Raw genomic sequence first — 16543 nt, forward strand, 5'->3', positions numbered from 1 at the left:
ATTGTATATTTTCAAAGATGTATACATGTAACATCTAAAGCACACACTGCATCTCAGCTGTTCAAAGATGATTTTAAATCCTGATCACCACCATCTTGACAGGTGGATTTTCTACGCTTCCAAAATGCTGTGTCCATCCAGATGCATGCCTCAGTCTAGTGATCAGGTAGTCTTTAACCCTAGTGACAGAAAGGCATAAAAGAATTGTAACTTCATTTTTGTTTTCAGAAGTGAACATGACATTCTGTTCCCTTCTCATCTGAGGAAAATTCAGAAATTAAACTGGACCAAATTTAAACCAGTTTTAAAGAGAAAGTCAAAGGAAAAACACATGTAAGTCCCATGTTCTTCATCCTTGGAGCTGGTGGTTGTTGCTTTCTATGGGGTTTTGAGGTTTTTTATTAAATTGTGTAGACTCTGATACTCCCTGCACCAAAGCAATTCTGAGTTACTATTATACATGAGTGTAAAACATCAGAGTACCTTTGATAGAGACAGGCTTGGTGAAGAATACTTTTGGGGGAAGTCAGGCCTCTAGAAGAGAAATTCAGACCTTTCGCTTCATATTCATAACAATATTCCCCAGACCTCCAGGACCAGTTTCAAATGCTATAAAATTCCACCAGCTCTTAACTGGGGTCCTTCAGGCCCTCCAGTTTGGACCACAATGTCCCTTAGATACCCAAAGCCAGTGATGATGGGCATTTTTTACTTCAGCAGCACTGCCTTGCCCAAATCCCTCTGTCAGTGCCTGCTTGGGGGTACCAGTCCAGTTATTAGTGGAGCTGCATTGCACAAGGTGAAGCAGCTGGTCTGGCTGGAATATGCTTAGTTCAGAAAGGCAGAAATTGGTTTGTTACTGGTATGTTTCAGACGATTTAGTTTCTTCCTGCCCTTTCCCTTTTCAGGCTGAGTATTCTAGACAGCTAGCTAGTACAGCTGGGAAGAACCAGCTGCTATCCATCTCTGTGAATTTAGCTCTTTCAGTGGTGACTAAGAGGTTTTTGTACTTTCCCTCCCTCAATGCAGAATTGCAGTGGGATTTTCAAAAAGAAGGTGGGGAAAGGTGGCCCTTTGTCCCATAGAGCCAGCCCCACAAGTACTCCATTTGCAGGTACAGTTGCTGCATGACTTGGGGAAGGTCTGTCCCTCCAGCTTTGAGGGGTGTTGCGCATAAGTGAGATCTGGGGTCCTTATGGGAGTGGAAGGTCCCACAGAGTCCATTTCTGCAGCAGATCCTAATCTATCCCTTATAATGGCAGTTGCTACTTAAATGCAGGCATGTTAATAGCAAAGCTGATAATGAGATACTCCCAAGACTTAGCATCATAATCCTGGGCCTGATCCTGGCACATAGATGAAATCCTGCCTGGGCAGAAGAGTGGAGAGAAATTTGTTGTCCACCAAATGCAGTGAGGAATGTTTTCATTCACTCACCAGAATAATGATGGGGTGCAGAAGGATGCCCAGATCCCATGGCCAAAGGATGCATCCCTTGGCCATAGCAATGTGTCACACATACCGGCTAGATGGTTACAGTGGGGGGGCGACAGTCCCCCTTTACCAGGGCTCTGCAGAATCCCAGCTACCAGGGGAGGTGCAGCACAGAACAAAGGACAGCAGCAGCCCGGGCCTGGGTGGCACTGGGTTACTTTATTTGATGTTACACTCCCCGAGTCTCGGGGTCCCAGGCAAGGAGCTGGGGGCAAACAGCAGCTTATAAAGGGGGGCAGGTCTTGAGGGAGGATACAATGTAAGAACTGTGGGTGGAACACAAGGCAGGGAATACAAGGGAGGAAAACTGCTTGGGACAGGTGGGGTTAACAACTGGATGTGGGAGGAAGGGGTTTGAAACTTGGCAGAAAAGTAGCTAAGTAGCAAAAAGATAAGACACCTGGCTCAAGTGAATAACAAAGGCAGGTCTGTGTCCCTCTAAAATCAGGGGGAGAAAAACCCCAAAAGAACAAACCAAACAATAACCTTCAAAATAAAAACACAATACAACAGCAATGCTCTTCATTCTCAACCTTTTGCCTGAGTAGCTGCAAGCCCATATAAGTTATTAAATGCTGGGTGGCCCCAGGTATCAGGCTCTGCAAAAAAACAGGACAAAACCAGAATCCTTTCCCTGCAAGGTATATAATGTGCCTTGGAGAGTTTTGTCCCATGGGCGAATTGCTTGGGATTGAGGGCAAGAGTGGCGTCCAGGAAGGTTCTTCAATGTTAAGAACCAGCATGTCCAGAGCACCCAGTCCCTGAGCACATGCACAGGATCTCAGTCTGTTTGGCCATACAGGATGCTCTGCATCATGGGATAAAAGTCCCAAGTGTCACTGGGGATGTATAGAATCACAGGATCGTTTAGGTTGGAAAACACCTTTAAGAACATTGAGTCCAACTGTTAACCCAGCACTGCCAAGCCCACTGCTAAACCATGTCACCAAGTGCTGCATCTACACATCTTTTAAATCCCTCCAGGGATAGTGACTCCAACCATGCCCTGGGCAGTCTGTTCTAATGCTTGACAGCCCTTTTGGGGAAGACATTTTCCCTAATATCAAATCTAAACCTTACCTGACTCAACTTGAGGCCATTTCCTCTTATTCTGTTGCTTGTTGCTTGGGAGAAGAGACAGAGCCCCACCTGGCTAAAACCTCCTTCCAGGTAGTTGTAGAGAGTGAGGTCTTCCTTGAGCCTCCTTTTCTCCAGGCTGAATACCCCCAGCTCCCTCAGCTGCTCATCACCAGACTTGTACTCTAATGTAGCTCCTTACCTCTCAGTAATTTTAAGAACTGCCTAACCAAATCTCCATATAACCACCGGGAGAATGTAACCTCACATTGTCTTCAAGCTCTTCACATGCTAGACAAATGGTGGGGGTTCTCAGAGGACTTGTCTCCCTTGAGGGGTGTCCTAGCTACAGGATGTAGTTGTTTTGGTTTGCCAATTTAAGATTTCCCGAATTTTGAGATTTTCCCAACCAATGCACTGATGAGTATGGTGGGTTTCAGTGCCAGCCAATCACCCATGCACTCACTTCCTGCTGTGAGATAGGAAGATAGGATTAGGAGAAAGGCAAAGCAGGCTCAAAACTTTAAAAGGGTATAAAGAAAATTATATTAACAGTAACTAAAAGGAAAAAGCAAGTAGTAAGAATCAAAACAAACCCTTCAGAACACTTGTCCTCCCCCCACAACCTTTTCTTTCCCACTGACAATGTAAAAAAAAAAACAACTCAAATTTCCAGTCAGTTTACCACCTCTAAAATAGTCTTTTTGCAGTTCACTTAGGGAGAGAAGTCTCTCTTGTTAGTGTTATGGAGACTTCTCCACAAGAGGAAAAAACATTTCTCTCGTGGCTCTCAAGCCGCCCGGGGGAAATCTGCTATCGTGAAGCCCCTGCAATTTTCCAGAAGTCTTCCCACAACTTGTTTATGGGCCATGTTGACTTATAGAGTACTGTTTTAAAGATGAGCTGTTCAAAGGCAAAAGTTCTCATTATCTATTTCTAAAATCAACTTCATTCCTGGGAACAGAGATCTTCTTCTCCTGGGGGCACAGAACTACTCTTCTCTCTTTCTCTGTTCAAACTTCTCATGGGATCACAGCTACTTTAACATCTGCTTACTTTAGCATGGGGGCCTTTACTCGATATCAATTTGAACCCTTCATCTCTCCATAGTTTCATGCCTTATAGGGAAAAAGAGTCTCTTCTCCATAGCTTGCAAGAGGCTTTCAACTCCAAAATCAAGGCATCTTCTCATCCCTCCCATCTGGGACTTAACTTCTTCCTCACTGACCATGATGTCTTCATGTTGTTCCTTTACATGCTTGCATCTTGTTCCTTTCACTCAAGGGAGGATTGAAGCACTGAAAGAGTTAACATCATGCCTGCGGCCTACCTGACCCGCTGGTAACTTGTGGCAGGAGCTGCGACTGGGGCTGTGCCAGGATCCTCTTCATGGTTGGTTTTTGGTTTATTCTGTGTTCCATTCCAGCCACAGGGCCACTCTGCATGGGCTGCAGGGCCACCTCTGGTCTCAGCCACGCTGGGGGGAGGGGACCTGATGGCAAGATTTTAACAGCCACGGCCAGCCCTGCTCTGGCCAGGGCTCTGCAGCCTCCCCCCGCTTCCTGCCCGGCAACTGCTGGGGCCCAGCCCATCCAGAACAGGGTTTGGAATCCCCTGGACCCTCGGAGAGGGGCCTGGCCCCGCATGGCAGAGCCTGCCCAGCCCGACCCGGGATGGGGTCCAGCGGGCCAAGGGCATGTTACCTTCTTGCCAGCTGGGAAAGAAAGAGGAAGTTCACGGGTTTCTTTAGTCTTTAACATGTGTTTTTCACAGAGGTGTGTCCACCTTCTCAGTGATTCAACAGACTGTCAGTTACACAGAAAGCTTTTGCATCACTTCCCTAAATTCCTCCCAAGTCAAACTATGACACAGGAGTAGGGCACCAGTTTAGCACTATGTGGGTGTAACCAAACTGTGTATTCTACCCCCCTCTACATCAATCCTTATAAACTGTTAACGATGGATTGTTTGCAGTAGCTGCCCAGTGCACACCCAACACCTCAGGCTACAAGCTGGATGTTAAATGAGATTAGGAAAAGAAGCAAACCCTGTGAGGCAGGCTCGTGGGTTTTTTTCTTCACATAAATGACTCAGCTGTGATAACTCCCTCCTGGGAAGCACCAGCACATTCACACCCAGCCTGAGGGGGTCATCTCTGCTAATGAGTCATAATGGACTCAATGGTTGTCTTGGTTTAAAAGGCAGATGTCTTCCAAGGAAAGATGACCCCTCCCTCCAAATCATTATAACTTCGAAATTATGGGGCAGGCAAAAATATGGGAAAAGGAATAACAGTTCTTTACTAAAAAATATATATATAACAAGACAGAATAAGCAACGAAAAGAAACAGTAACAGAAATTCCTCACCCTTTAAGCAATTTCCCCTTTGGTGTAGTTATGACTACAACCATCAGGGGGTGCTGGTGGCTCAGGCAAGGCCGAGAGGCTGCAGTAACTCTCCTGCGGCTGCAGGGGGCGCTCCAATCCAAGCCTGGAACCTCTTCAGGCTGTCAATGGCGGCTCGCAGAGAATGAGGGAAAAGGACGACTCCCTCAGGGTCTCACTCAAATGACGATCAGTCTTTGGCACCACCTACGGCAGCCAGCACACACTAGGGAGGTGGGCAGGGCTTGGTCAGGATGTTGCTACTGTGCAGGAAGGGAACTGGCAGGGGTGGCCCTGGCCTCAGATGACACCTCACGCATCGGCTCTGGACTCATCCGAAATGGTAAGAAAGCAGGAAAAAGCAGGGAGGCTTGCTGTGCCGAGATCGCAGTGCAACAAAAATCCCAGAGCAAAGCACACAGAGGCTGCTGTGGCCACCACGCCACTGACTGCTTGCTGCAGCACCATACCTCCGACTTCTTCCTCCTGCGCTCAGCAAGAGAACCACACGTCCTTCCGGCGCCAGCTCTCTGCTGCTTCCCTTCATGCAATATCTTCAATCCTACACCATAAAGGCAAGAAAGACTGCCTGGGCAGTGCCGTGCCCCCCCCCCCCCCCGGGGCCAGGAAATCTTAAAGATACAATGACAATTTTTGAGCCCAAAAGATCATGAGATACCTTATCATTATGAACCATCTCCAAGACAATGGCACTAGCAGAATAGGCAGCTGCAATGACTTAGACCATGAAAGACTTCCAAAATATCCCATGACTTGCAGTATTACATCATTCCATTGTGAAACTCCCCACCCTGGGAGAGGTACTGAGCATTCCCCACCTGCACCTGAGCATATATAATCTTTGGGTTTGGGGACTTCTGGTGCCACTCAATGAATCCAGAGCAGGACCAGAACTTCAATAGGACTGTGACCATTACTTTGACAAGACTGCAACCATCACTCTGACCAACAGGGTGCCAGGTTATACTCTGCCTTTGTGGGTTGAAACCAGTTTTCTCTGTATTATTGTATTCATTGTAATCTCTTAAGGAGATTGTAACTCTGCCCTGTAATCTCTCTCAAGGTAGTTGAGTGAGGTTCATTTCTCCTGCCAGTTTACTTTTAAACTAGCACAGGGGGCTATGAGCAGGGCTGATGGAACAGACCAATTATGTTTTAGACCACAGCTGTCCATGTGTCTTGTGTTATTTTCCTAAGCCTTGTGCCTTCCAGCCCCTTGGGAGGAAATGATGTAAAAATCTCGCAGGAATCCTGTTTTTCTGAGCATGTAGACTGGTAATCACTAAGACTGCTAAAGCCTTAGATTTGTTTGCATAAGCTCCTCTGACAGAGTAGACATTTGTCAGATATAAATTCTGTTGAAAGGTATCTCATTTAGTTAATTAAATTTAAAAATTGGTGGAGAAATTATAACAGAAATGTCGCAGTCTTCCTCGCTGCAACCCCTGATCTGGCTTGGCTGAGGGGAATCTGGTGAAATAAAGGAATGGGTGTGATGGTCTTGCCCAAAAAATAAAGACTTTAATAACAAAATAACAAATGTGGAAACTGCACAGTTTGGGGGCAAGATCCAAAGACAGGGGGGTGTGGTGAACACCACAAGGTATAGGGGTCTTCTGAGGGCAAGGGTCTAATAATGAATGTGAACTTGGAACAAGACCTTATTTGTAACAGGTTCTGAACCAACTGAGGACAAAACCCAGAAACTGGGCTAAATATAGGATAGTTCTATTAGCATGCTACTAATTTCCATGACCAGACTCTTCTTGCCATGACCTGAATAGGTGTCCCCTGTTCAGTATCCTGTTTCCTATGCTCTCAGGTTGATGCATCCTGTATATGACACTGAGGCCAAACCAGTATTTATCCCAGCTGGACACATTTCCACACAGAAACATACCATCCTATTTCCAGCTTGGTAATCATGACTATCTCCTCTTGGTTTCTAATACTTCTGCAGTTCTTTTTGTGACTGAATGTCTGTTTAGTTTCCACATTGACCAATGGCCGAATCCCTGGTCCTACTGAAGTCAGGGGGAGTTTTGAGCTGAATTGGAATTTGGCCTTTGAAGTGAAAATAATTAATTAATGTTTAATGGAGTCAAGATGTTAGACTATTGTGCTATCTACATACTTTTTCTTCTAGCTGAAGTAGAGTTCCCCACAAGGCACTGTGTCCTTACACCAAAGGATGAGCAGAGAGGGATAGAAGAAGAATTTCCCAGTAACTGCAGCATTTTTTATGGGGTGAATTCTTGCTTTTCTTGGAGATGTTGCTGTGTGATTCAAGCTTCAGTTTTTCTTCCCTTCAGCATCATAACCTAAAAGCCTGGGTTGGAAAGTGCCTCTGGGTTCCTACATTGTTTGGTTTCCTAAGCTTGGCATGTCACCCCAAGCTGCCATCTGTGCTCCTACATTCCTGCCCTTGAACAAGCACGAGGTTGTTACCATCAACTCAACCCACAGTGGGTGCATGTTGTGGGGTGCCCTGGTTCCCAACTGTCACAGGACGAGTGGGAGCTTCAGAAAGGCCCTGCATTGGACTCAAATTTTGGCAACAGTTTGAATTTAAGGAATCACTCTGGCCCCCAAGTTCTAGTAATGGCAGATCAGGTCTATTTATAAAAAATAACTATTTATTAAACAGACAAAAGATAACAGATGAAAGATCTTGATTAGAGTTACCACACAGTATAAAACTAAAAAGAACTACTAGTAGATTACAGCGTAACATAAAACTGCATGATATCAAGGTACCTGTATTAAAGCCAGCAAGAGAAATAGTATTGATTAGGAGTTAAATGTAACTTACCACAGAAATTATGATAATGTACAGAGATACCTTTGCTCTTATAGTCATAAAGTGAGGCATCTCTTAGTAATTGAGCTTATCTTTCCAGATATCACTTCAAGAGTAAGATGTTTATTGGCAGTTAGGAGATGCCAGACCAGTGTTAACTCCATGGTGCCAAAATAACTCACTATAAGACATCTTGTCCTGTTTGAGTTATCTGATCAGTTAACAAACAATAGATAAACTCTTGTGGGAGGCAAGATGCCCTGGTACACCAACTTGCCCCTTCCTAGGGCTCTGTATGTCCCCAGGACCTTGGTTACACCTAAGAGCAAGGATGGGTCATCCCAACCTCCCGGGCTTTGCGAAGCTGTGCATTCAAAAAAGTTTCAAGATCTGGTATAGTAAAAGCAGGGCAACCCCGACGATGGGGGAGATGACAAGGAGGACTCTATCTTATTAGAAGGCTAATTAATTACTTTATTATACTATGTTATTCTATACTATATTACACTACATCTAAATTGAATCTGCACAAGCACCCAACTCAACTCAACTGCCCAGAATCTTGTGACTGTCTGCTGACCAACAGTCTGCACACGTGCTTGGCCCTGATAGGCCAAGGAAACAAAACACTATTACTTTGGGTAAGCAATCTTTATATTGCATTCTACTTTGGCACAACACAGGAGCAGCGAATGAGATAAGAATTGTTTTGATCATTCTTTTCTCTGCTTCTCTCACTGCTTCTTTCAGGTTCAGAGTATGTGAATCCCACAATCTGGGTCCCGTTCTTCCTGCTTTGGCTCTTCTTCCCTGTAGATCCTGTTTCTTCTTGGCTTTTCCTCTTTGCTGGAGTGTTGGGAAGATAGAAGCACGCATCTTTGCTTGAATGCTGGATAATTGTCTAGACCTCTACCTGATGCCAAGTCACAGACATTGATCCTTGTTTACCATTCTCCTTCCTTTGCCTTTTCTTTCTTGCAATCTTTACTCCTTAACTTTTTTAACTCTGTGGTTTTCCATCCTTTGGTCAGTAACTGCAGAGTTTCAGTCTGTTTGCTCTGCCCCTTGCCATGGGGATATCACCTTTTAGCTGTCCCACACAGGGATGGAGCTGCCTGTCCTCTCCTCATCTAGTACAAAAGCCCCAAATAGAACAATCTTGCATATTCCACATTGACTTAAATAGGGCTTTTTTAATCTTAAACATTTTTTTCTTTCACAGCCATTAAACAGAAACAGTTTTGATTATAATATCATTATGTCTTTTTAGGAAAAACTTTCCCCACATGCATTTCTTGCCGGAATTCACAGCAGTTTGGTTTCCAGCTCATTTCCAGGCATTTTCCCTTACCTCTGCTGAAATTAAAGCTGTGTCTGTGTGCAACTTTTATAATTTCTGTGCAATGTTTCCATTCAAATAAAGTAACAGTCTGTCTGTTTTATAACCCAAGGCTGGAAGTGTACCCATACAGTTAGATGTTTGAGAGAAGAGAAGAGCAAAGCCACAGAAAGCACAACTTGCATGCTTAAGCATGCGAGGACTTAGTAATAGATAAGGGTTTTAATTAACTTGTATTTTTATATTCCCCTTTTAATAAGAGCTGATTTTTACAAAACGGTTTATGTGATTGCGTTACTGAGAGGAAACAAAGAAATGCCAGGAAAACTTGATGTGGAGAATCTGTACTCATAAACTGCTTGTAAGCTTCAGCTAACAGGAAAACTTCTCCCCCACTTTTTTTCCTTTTTTTTTTCCTTTTTGTTTTTTTTAATTCCCTGCCATTCAGCTTGCAAAAAACAAAACAAAACAAAACAAACAAAAAGAAAAACCAAACCCAAAACCGATCCAAACAAGAACCCTTCATTGAATATCTCAGAAAACTGGTTCTGGTGGTTTGAGACTAAAGACAAATTCCTTCCACTGCCACTGCCACTAAGCCTCTTCCTCCCATGTTTGCCAATCATGAACCCTCACACTTTATGGTTAAGAGCCAGTTGGCCTCAAATATAGATTTTAACTCCTGGGGATGCCAATGAATACAGATTCCATGGGCAGATGGCTTTGGCAGGCAAGGTTAGCAACTGTTTAATGTTGACCATGAAATGTATTTGTGAATGGCCAATTCCTTCATCTGACTGAGCATTAAAGCATCTCACATGCTCTCAGAGTCAAGACTGAGCATTAAAGAGGCATCGGAAAGGCAGGGAGGTGCTGCTGCCTTGCTTAGAGCTAACCCTGCACTGTCCTGGGTGAAAGCACACCATGCCAAGACAATTTCCTCCTTAGTTGCATCCTTGATTATGGCATTCTGTCTCTGCCTTCTCTGCTTGGGACAATCAAGCTGCAGCCTATGTGGAAATATGAGATGTCTGCGGCTGTCAAAGTGTTTTTTTCCTTTCAACTGTTTTTTGGGAGGGAGTTATCATCTCAGCTACCAGTTCTAGCCAGCAGATGGGGGTTTGTTTGCTCCTTCTGAGCCACTGTAGCCTCTCGAGACAACCATTTGCAGGCAGTTCCTCCTCTTTGTGGCTGTTGAATTTCCATGTTATCTGTTTGGAGCTGTATGCATTTAGCCTGCTATATGGAGGCAATGGTTCTAGCTCACTGTGCTGCCAGAGCCAAACATGATACTCAGCTTTTTCATCCATGCATGTGTCCTGTCCTGGTGTAGCAATGATGAAGGACATGCAAAAAGAAATATGTATTTGGTTTGCATGGCCAAGCTTTGGTAGGGGGGGATGGAGGAGGGGGGTGCACTACAAGGATTGCTTCTGTGAGAAGCTGCTGGAAGCTTCCTCTATGTCTGCCAGAGCCAATCCCTGGTATCTCCAAAGACGTATGTGCCACTGGTCAAGACTGGGCCAATTAGAAATGGTGGCAACACCTCTGTGATAGCATATTTAAGAAGAAGACGAAGAAGAAGAAGGAAAAAAAAGTTATGGTGCAGTTGTAATTGTGACCAGAGAGGAACAGAGTAAGAACATGTGAAAGGACCAACTCTGAAGACAGCAAGGTCAGAGGAGAAGGAGGGGGAGGAGGTGCTCAAGGCACCAGAGCCGAGATTGCTCTGCAGCCCGTGGTGAAGACCATGGTGAAGCAGCTGTCCCCCTACAGCCCATAGAGATCCATGGGGATGCAGAAATCCATCTGCAGCCTGTGGAGGACACCCATACTAGAGCAGGTGGATGTCTGAGAGGAGGCTGTGACCCCTGGGGAGAGAGGACCCCATGCTGGAGCAGCCTATCCTTGAAGAACTGCACCCTGTGGAAGTGACTCACAGTACAGCAGTTTGTAAAAAACTGTTGCCTGTCACCGACATGTTTTATGAAAAATCCTTTCCTTAGGATTTTTCCCTCCTGAGAAGCTGAGAGGCCTCAGGAACAAACTGTAAACAATTCTTATCTGCTGCTGTGGAATGCAACAGGGGGAATCTGTGATTGGTCTCATCTGGTTGTTTCTAATTAAGGGCCAATCACAGTTCACCTGTCCAGACTGTCTCGGTCAGAGACAAGCCTTTGTTATTCATTCCTTTTCTATTCTTAGCTTAGCCTTCTGATGAAATCCTTTCCTCTATTCTTTTAGTATAGTTTTAATATATTATCTATCATAAAATAATAAATCAAGCTTTCTGATACATGGAGTCAACTTTCTCGTCTCTTCCCTCATCCTGGGACCCTTGTGGACAATACCACAGTTGCCCATGGGATGGACTCACATTGGAGAAGTTAATGGAGAACTATCTCCAGTGGGAGAGATCCCATGTTGGAGCAGGAGTACTCCTTTTTCTGAGCAGCAGGAGAAATAACACCTGATAAACTGACCATAACCACCATTCCCTGTCTTCCTGCACTGCTGAGAGTGGAGGTAGAGCTGGGAAGGGAGGGGGGGGAAGGTGTTTATTTAAGGTGTTTGTTATTTTACTTATCATTATCCTGCTCTGATTTTGTTAGTAATAAATTCAATTAATATCTTTAATTTGAGCTTTTTTTGCCAGTGACGGTTTTTGCTGAGTGATCTCTCCTGATCCATATCTCAACTAATGAACCCTTTGTTATATTTTCTCTCCCCTGTCCAGTTGTGGAAGGGAGTGATAGAGAGACTTTGGTGGATGGCTGGCATCCATCTGGGGTCAACTCACTACAAAAAGCCAAACAAAACCATTTAGTTTGGGCATCTGGTTTATTTGGCAATTTACTTTTTAGCTTTTTTTTTTTCCACTTAGAAATTCCTTATACGCTTTAAATGGTTCACTGCAAACCCATGCAGCAGTATGCTATGTTAGTACAGCAGAGAGGCCAGGCAAGAGGAGCAAATGATGCTATAGGCCAGGTGTATCAGGAGGTCCTTAAGTCTTCTGAAAAAAAAAAATCTCCTGATATTTCTTGCCTGCCTGACTTCCCATTGCTCAGCTGGGACTAACCAGATATTCCCCAGTTCGGTATAGAAGCAACACAGAAAACACAGGAGCCTGGGAGAGATTTTCCTGGTAACCAAAGTAATGTTATCTAACTGTTTATGAAAACTTTCAGCTGAAATATCTCTGTTGCTGAAAGACTGAGGTGTGAGATTGTGTTAGATGTCAAGAAATTGGCTCCCCTCCTGTAGTAGGGACACCCACAGAGCCTACCCACCAAGCACCAGTCTGTTTGGTGGGACAGATGTGTTGACCAAAAAGGGCTATGCAGAAAAGAGTGAACTAATGACCTTTTTTGACTTTCTAGGCGACAGCAGAGACTTCCTGGTGGGAACAAGTCTCAGCAGCATGCAGATCATCAGCAAGGTGGCACCAAACACAATAGGGACCACCAGAAACTCTACCAAGGAGCCCAGGCCCTTCACTCCTCAGGTAGGACAGGCCACCATGGCTACAGTCAGAACCGGAGATGGCATCACAACCAGAAGCACTTGCCCAATGACAAAGAAACACGCAGAAATGCCAAAGAGACTGAAAACTTAAAAATCAAGGACACCGCCATCTGTGCAGTTCACATTCCCTTGGAGATGCACCGAGGCTTGGAGGATATGGAGAAGCAGTCTCAGCAGTACATCCAAGAGTCAGAGACCAAGCAGAAAGACAGTATTCATGAACGCATTGGGGAAAGACCCAAAGTCAATTTGCTTCAGTCTTCCAAAGACAGGCTGCGAAGGAGACTAAAAGAAAAGGTATTATTGAGTTTCCTTTTTTCCAAGTCTGGCTGTTGGCCATTTTCCATACAAAGGGTGGGGTGGGCTCAAGAAACCTTTTCATCAATGCATCTTAATCTCCCAGTGTAAACATTTCTATCAAAGTGTCTTCATGCTTCTTCAGGAGGCCTTTTATTCACTCAAGTCTCTTAGCTTGACTTCTTGGTTGAGGTTGCTACCAGCTTGAGTTCTTCAAAGACTGGGAACTCTTTTCCTGCACACCCTTGGGGAAAGCTGGTTCACACGTGAGCTACAATGTGGGTACACCTCCAAACTGACTCCCTTCCAGTCTGCAGAGCTCATCAACTTTGCAAAGAGGTCTAAAAAAAGGCAATTTGTCTCTCTACAATTACAGAGCTAAATCCCAAGCTTTGACTTTGGAGTGCTGAATAGCTGTAGTCAGCTACTTCAGTATTGATATTCATTTATCTCAGCAATGAATTGAAATGACCCTATCTTTCCCACTTCCTTCCAATAACCTAACAACAAAACTATTGTATGCAAGTGACAGAGGAGAAATACTTTTTTGAAACAATATTTAGCATCAGACTTCTGAAGAATTTGTAGATCTCTCTATTAGCCCCCTGTAAAACTCAGATTCTTTCTCTAGAGATTTTTTTTGCCAGACTAGAAAATTAATCTGTTAGGGTATCTCCAATGAGATTTCCAAACTAAGTAGCAAAAATAACCTGAACATATGCAACTCCATGGGAGTGCATGTTGGAAATGTATACCTTTGAATGCATGAGCATTTACTATTTATGTATGTGGCATGAGGAAGAGGAAGAGATTTTGTTAATTATTTTTATGTTCTTTAAAGCAATATGAGTATAGAAGAGACTTTCAGATGATTCATTTTAATGTTCTTCCTGTGAATTTATAGTCTTATAAGAAACACATCACATAAGCACCCAATCTTGGATGATGAGTGGGTATTGTCAACACATCTGGCCTCCTGATGGGAGTTTTGGACAACTGCTGTTAGGCACTGGGGTTGTCCAAAAAATTGTTGCAGTTTTGTATTATATAGCATGTTTTAAGAGTTTTTCAAATGCTGGGATCATGTGACATCTTTAATCTCAATTTAAATCATTAAATATATCACAGAATCACAGAATATGCTGACTTGGAAAGTCCCACAAGGATTGAGTCTAACTCCTGTCCCTGCATGGGACACCCCAAGAGTCACACCATGCGCCTGAGAGTATTGTCCAAATGCTTCTTGAACTCTGTCAGGCTTGGTGCTGTGATCACTTCCCTGGCGACCCTGTTCCAGTGCCCAACCACCCTCTGGGTGAAGAACCTTTTACTTATATCCAGCCTAAACCTCCCCTGACACAACTTCAGGCCATTCCTTCAGGTCCTGTCACTGCTCATCACACAGAAGACGTTAGTGTCTGCCCCTCCTCTTCCCCTCATGAGTATATTAAAAAGTAGACATTTTTGTAGAATTGCTATCTGAGCATTTTGCAAACATTGGTGCCCTTTCAAAATAGAGACCAAAAAAAAATCAATTATCACCATGTCGCAGACACACAGAGAAACCAGTCCAAGATGTCAAAGGCAGTCAGGGGTAGTCAGACTTTGACATCCTGGATCAGGACCCTTGAGGAAATCTTCTCCCTGAGCTGAGGGGGAAGACTTTGGGATCGAGTGCTGTGGGAAATGGACAAAGAGCATTTCTGGGACAGGATTAATTTAATTGTGGTTTTCAATGCTGAGATTATACCATTGTGTTGCTAAAAAATGCTTTGTTTTTTCTATGTCTGTTTATATGTTTCTCCAATCCCCTTCCCCCTTTTCTGTTTGTGGAAGGAAAAAGGCTGAAAAGTCTGTTTTTTCCTTGTGTAATAGATGCCTTGTCTTTCCCTTTTCACGGACCAGGACGAAGTCACAGTGGAAACCACCAATCCTGAAAAGAATGAAATGGACAAATTAATTGAAATTCTCAATAGCATGAGGAACAACAGCAGTGACGTTGACTCCAAGCTCATCACATTCATGGACGAGGCCCAGAACTCTACGAGCTCGGAGGAAATGCTGGGGGAGATAGTCAAGACCATCTACCAGAAAGCAGTGACAGATCGCAGCTTTGCTTCCACTGCAGCTAAGTTCTGTGACAAAATGGCCCTCTTCATGGTGGAAGGAACCAAATTCCGGAGTCTGCTTCTCAACATGTTGCAGGTAATAAGATAAAATTTGTTGGTTAGGTACCTGCAGCATCACCCTGCATGGTCCTAGCATGCATTAGGACAGGAGCTGAGCTGCTATCAAATTCCTTTTGAACTCAGTTGATGAGAGGAGAACAGAAGTGTACCTGCAATTTTGTCTGTGCACGTCTTTAATGGTTGCCATAGATAACATGGCACTGAGGGCATTGTCAAGTTGCTCTTCATTCCCATTTCATGAGCTGTAAGTGTAATTACAGTATCTCACTCCAGGGCCCATTGAAGCGATATGCAGAATAAATAGACTCCACAACCTGATGTAGTTATGAAGTGGGTATGTATTGTCAGCGCCCAGCACAAGCAAGATAGCTCTCGTGAAACCTTATGCCCCGAGCCTTGGTCTGAGCCACATCTTTATTTACGAAGATGTTCCATATGCATTACGTTACACAATCTCTTAATGCCTATTCAACCCCTGGCCCCGCCTGTCCTCTCCTCACACAGCAATTAGATCCATGCCCTTCTGAGCATGTGTTGTTTGCTGTGGTGGTCGCACGGGGGTCTTTGGTGGTCTCTGCGGCCGAAGGTTGTGGTCTTCCTTATGATTGAACTTTTTAATTTTTCTCCTTTGCACGTGCGCTGTGGTCCCTTGGTGCTTATCTGAGTATGTCTGTCGGTTTTGATCAGCTTGGAGACAGAGGAGCCCTTTTATCTGGGTTTCTTGCATTCCCTGGTCTTCTTTTGGTATTGTCCTTTATCGCAAGAAGCTTCAGAAATTTGCATTTTCCTATGCCCTTTGTACCATGGCAGAGGTTTCTTAAGTAAAAGGTTAAAATTCAACACACAATTCTACAAGCTAAAATTTAAATGCTTAATTCATATTGCTAAAACCTCAATTTCACTATCTGTGAAAGGAGTGGGTTGCTTGTGGCAGTATCCCCATGTCATGAAGAGAATTCAGAGGGTCTTACTGTGGAGGGTCTATTTCAGCACCAGAGATATCAAGTTAAGTCATGTTCCCTGAGTAGGTTATTTCTGGCTGAGGGGTTCAGTCCTGGTTTCTGATTGCAACATAGACTGAAATAATTTGTGTATTTGTTAATTATTCTGGGTAACTTTTTGTCTTGGTTTAGGGCAAATTTGGGAGAAAACCTCTAAAGGGGTTCCTCTAGAAAACAGATTTAAGCAGCCCCTCCCCCAACTGGTTTGGGAAAAGATTTCCTTGGAGAAAAGTGGAAAAAAAACTGTTTATTTCACAGGCAAAGCATTCATCAGCACAAAAAATGAACAATATTAAACAATAAAACCTCTTGCCATTCCAAAAGATATTATAAACTCAGAAAGTCCCCTCTGTGGGATCACTCAGTCTGTTATTGGTCCCTCCAGTGCTGGAAATGACATGGCCCAGGTCT

At 44.1% G+C, this 16543-nt stretch overlaps 3 protein-coding genes across 4 annotated transcripts in view; 1 reads left to right on the forward strand and 2 right to left on the reverse strand.

Moving 5' to 3' along the window:
• LOC108962568 (CBP80/20-dependent translation initiation factor-like) overlaps positions 1-16543 on the forward strand; it is a 392204-nt gene that overhangs the window by 248922 nt on the left and 126739 nt on the right. Inside the window, exons 9-10 of one of the 2 annotated variants that reach the window (XM_050986366.1) lie at positions 12501-12942; positions 14818-15147. In XM_050986366.1, coding sequence (XP_050842323.1) covers positions 12501-12942; positions 14818-15147 — 772 coding nt within the window. The remainder of the gene's footprint in view (positions 1-12500; positions 12943-14817; positions 15148-16543) is intronic. The other variant, XM_050986368.1, reaches the window with a different exon arrangement.
• Positions 1-16543, reverse strand: part of LOC127060980 (uncharacterized) — a 225449-nt gene that overhangs the window by 62446 nt on the left and 146460 nt on the right. The window lies entirely within an intron of this gene.
• LOC127060974 (Friend virus susceptibility protein 1-like) overlaps positions 1-16543 on the reverse strand; it is a 1102452-nt gene that overhangs the window by 51226 nt on the left and 1034683 nt on the right. The window lies entirely within an intron of this gene.

The sequence above is a fragment of the Serinus canaria genome, chromosome W, assembly GCF_022539315.1.
Source record: "Serinus canaria isolate serCan28SL12 chromosome W, serCan2020, whole genome shotgun sequence".
NCBI lineage: Eukaryota > Metazoa > Chordata > Aves > Passeriformes > Fringillidae > Serinus > Serinus canaria.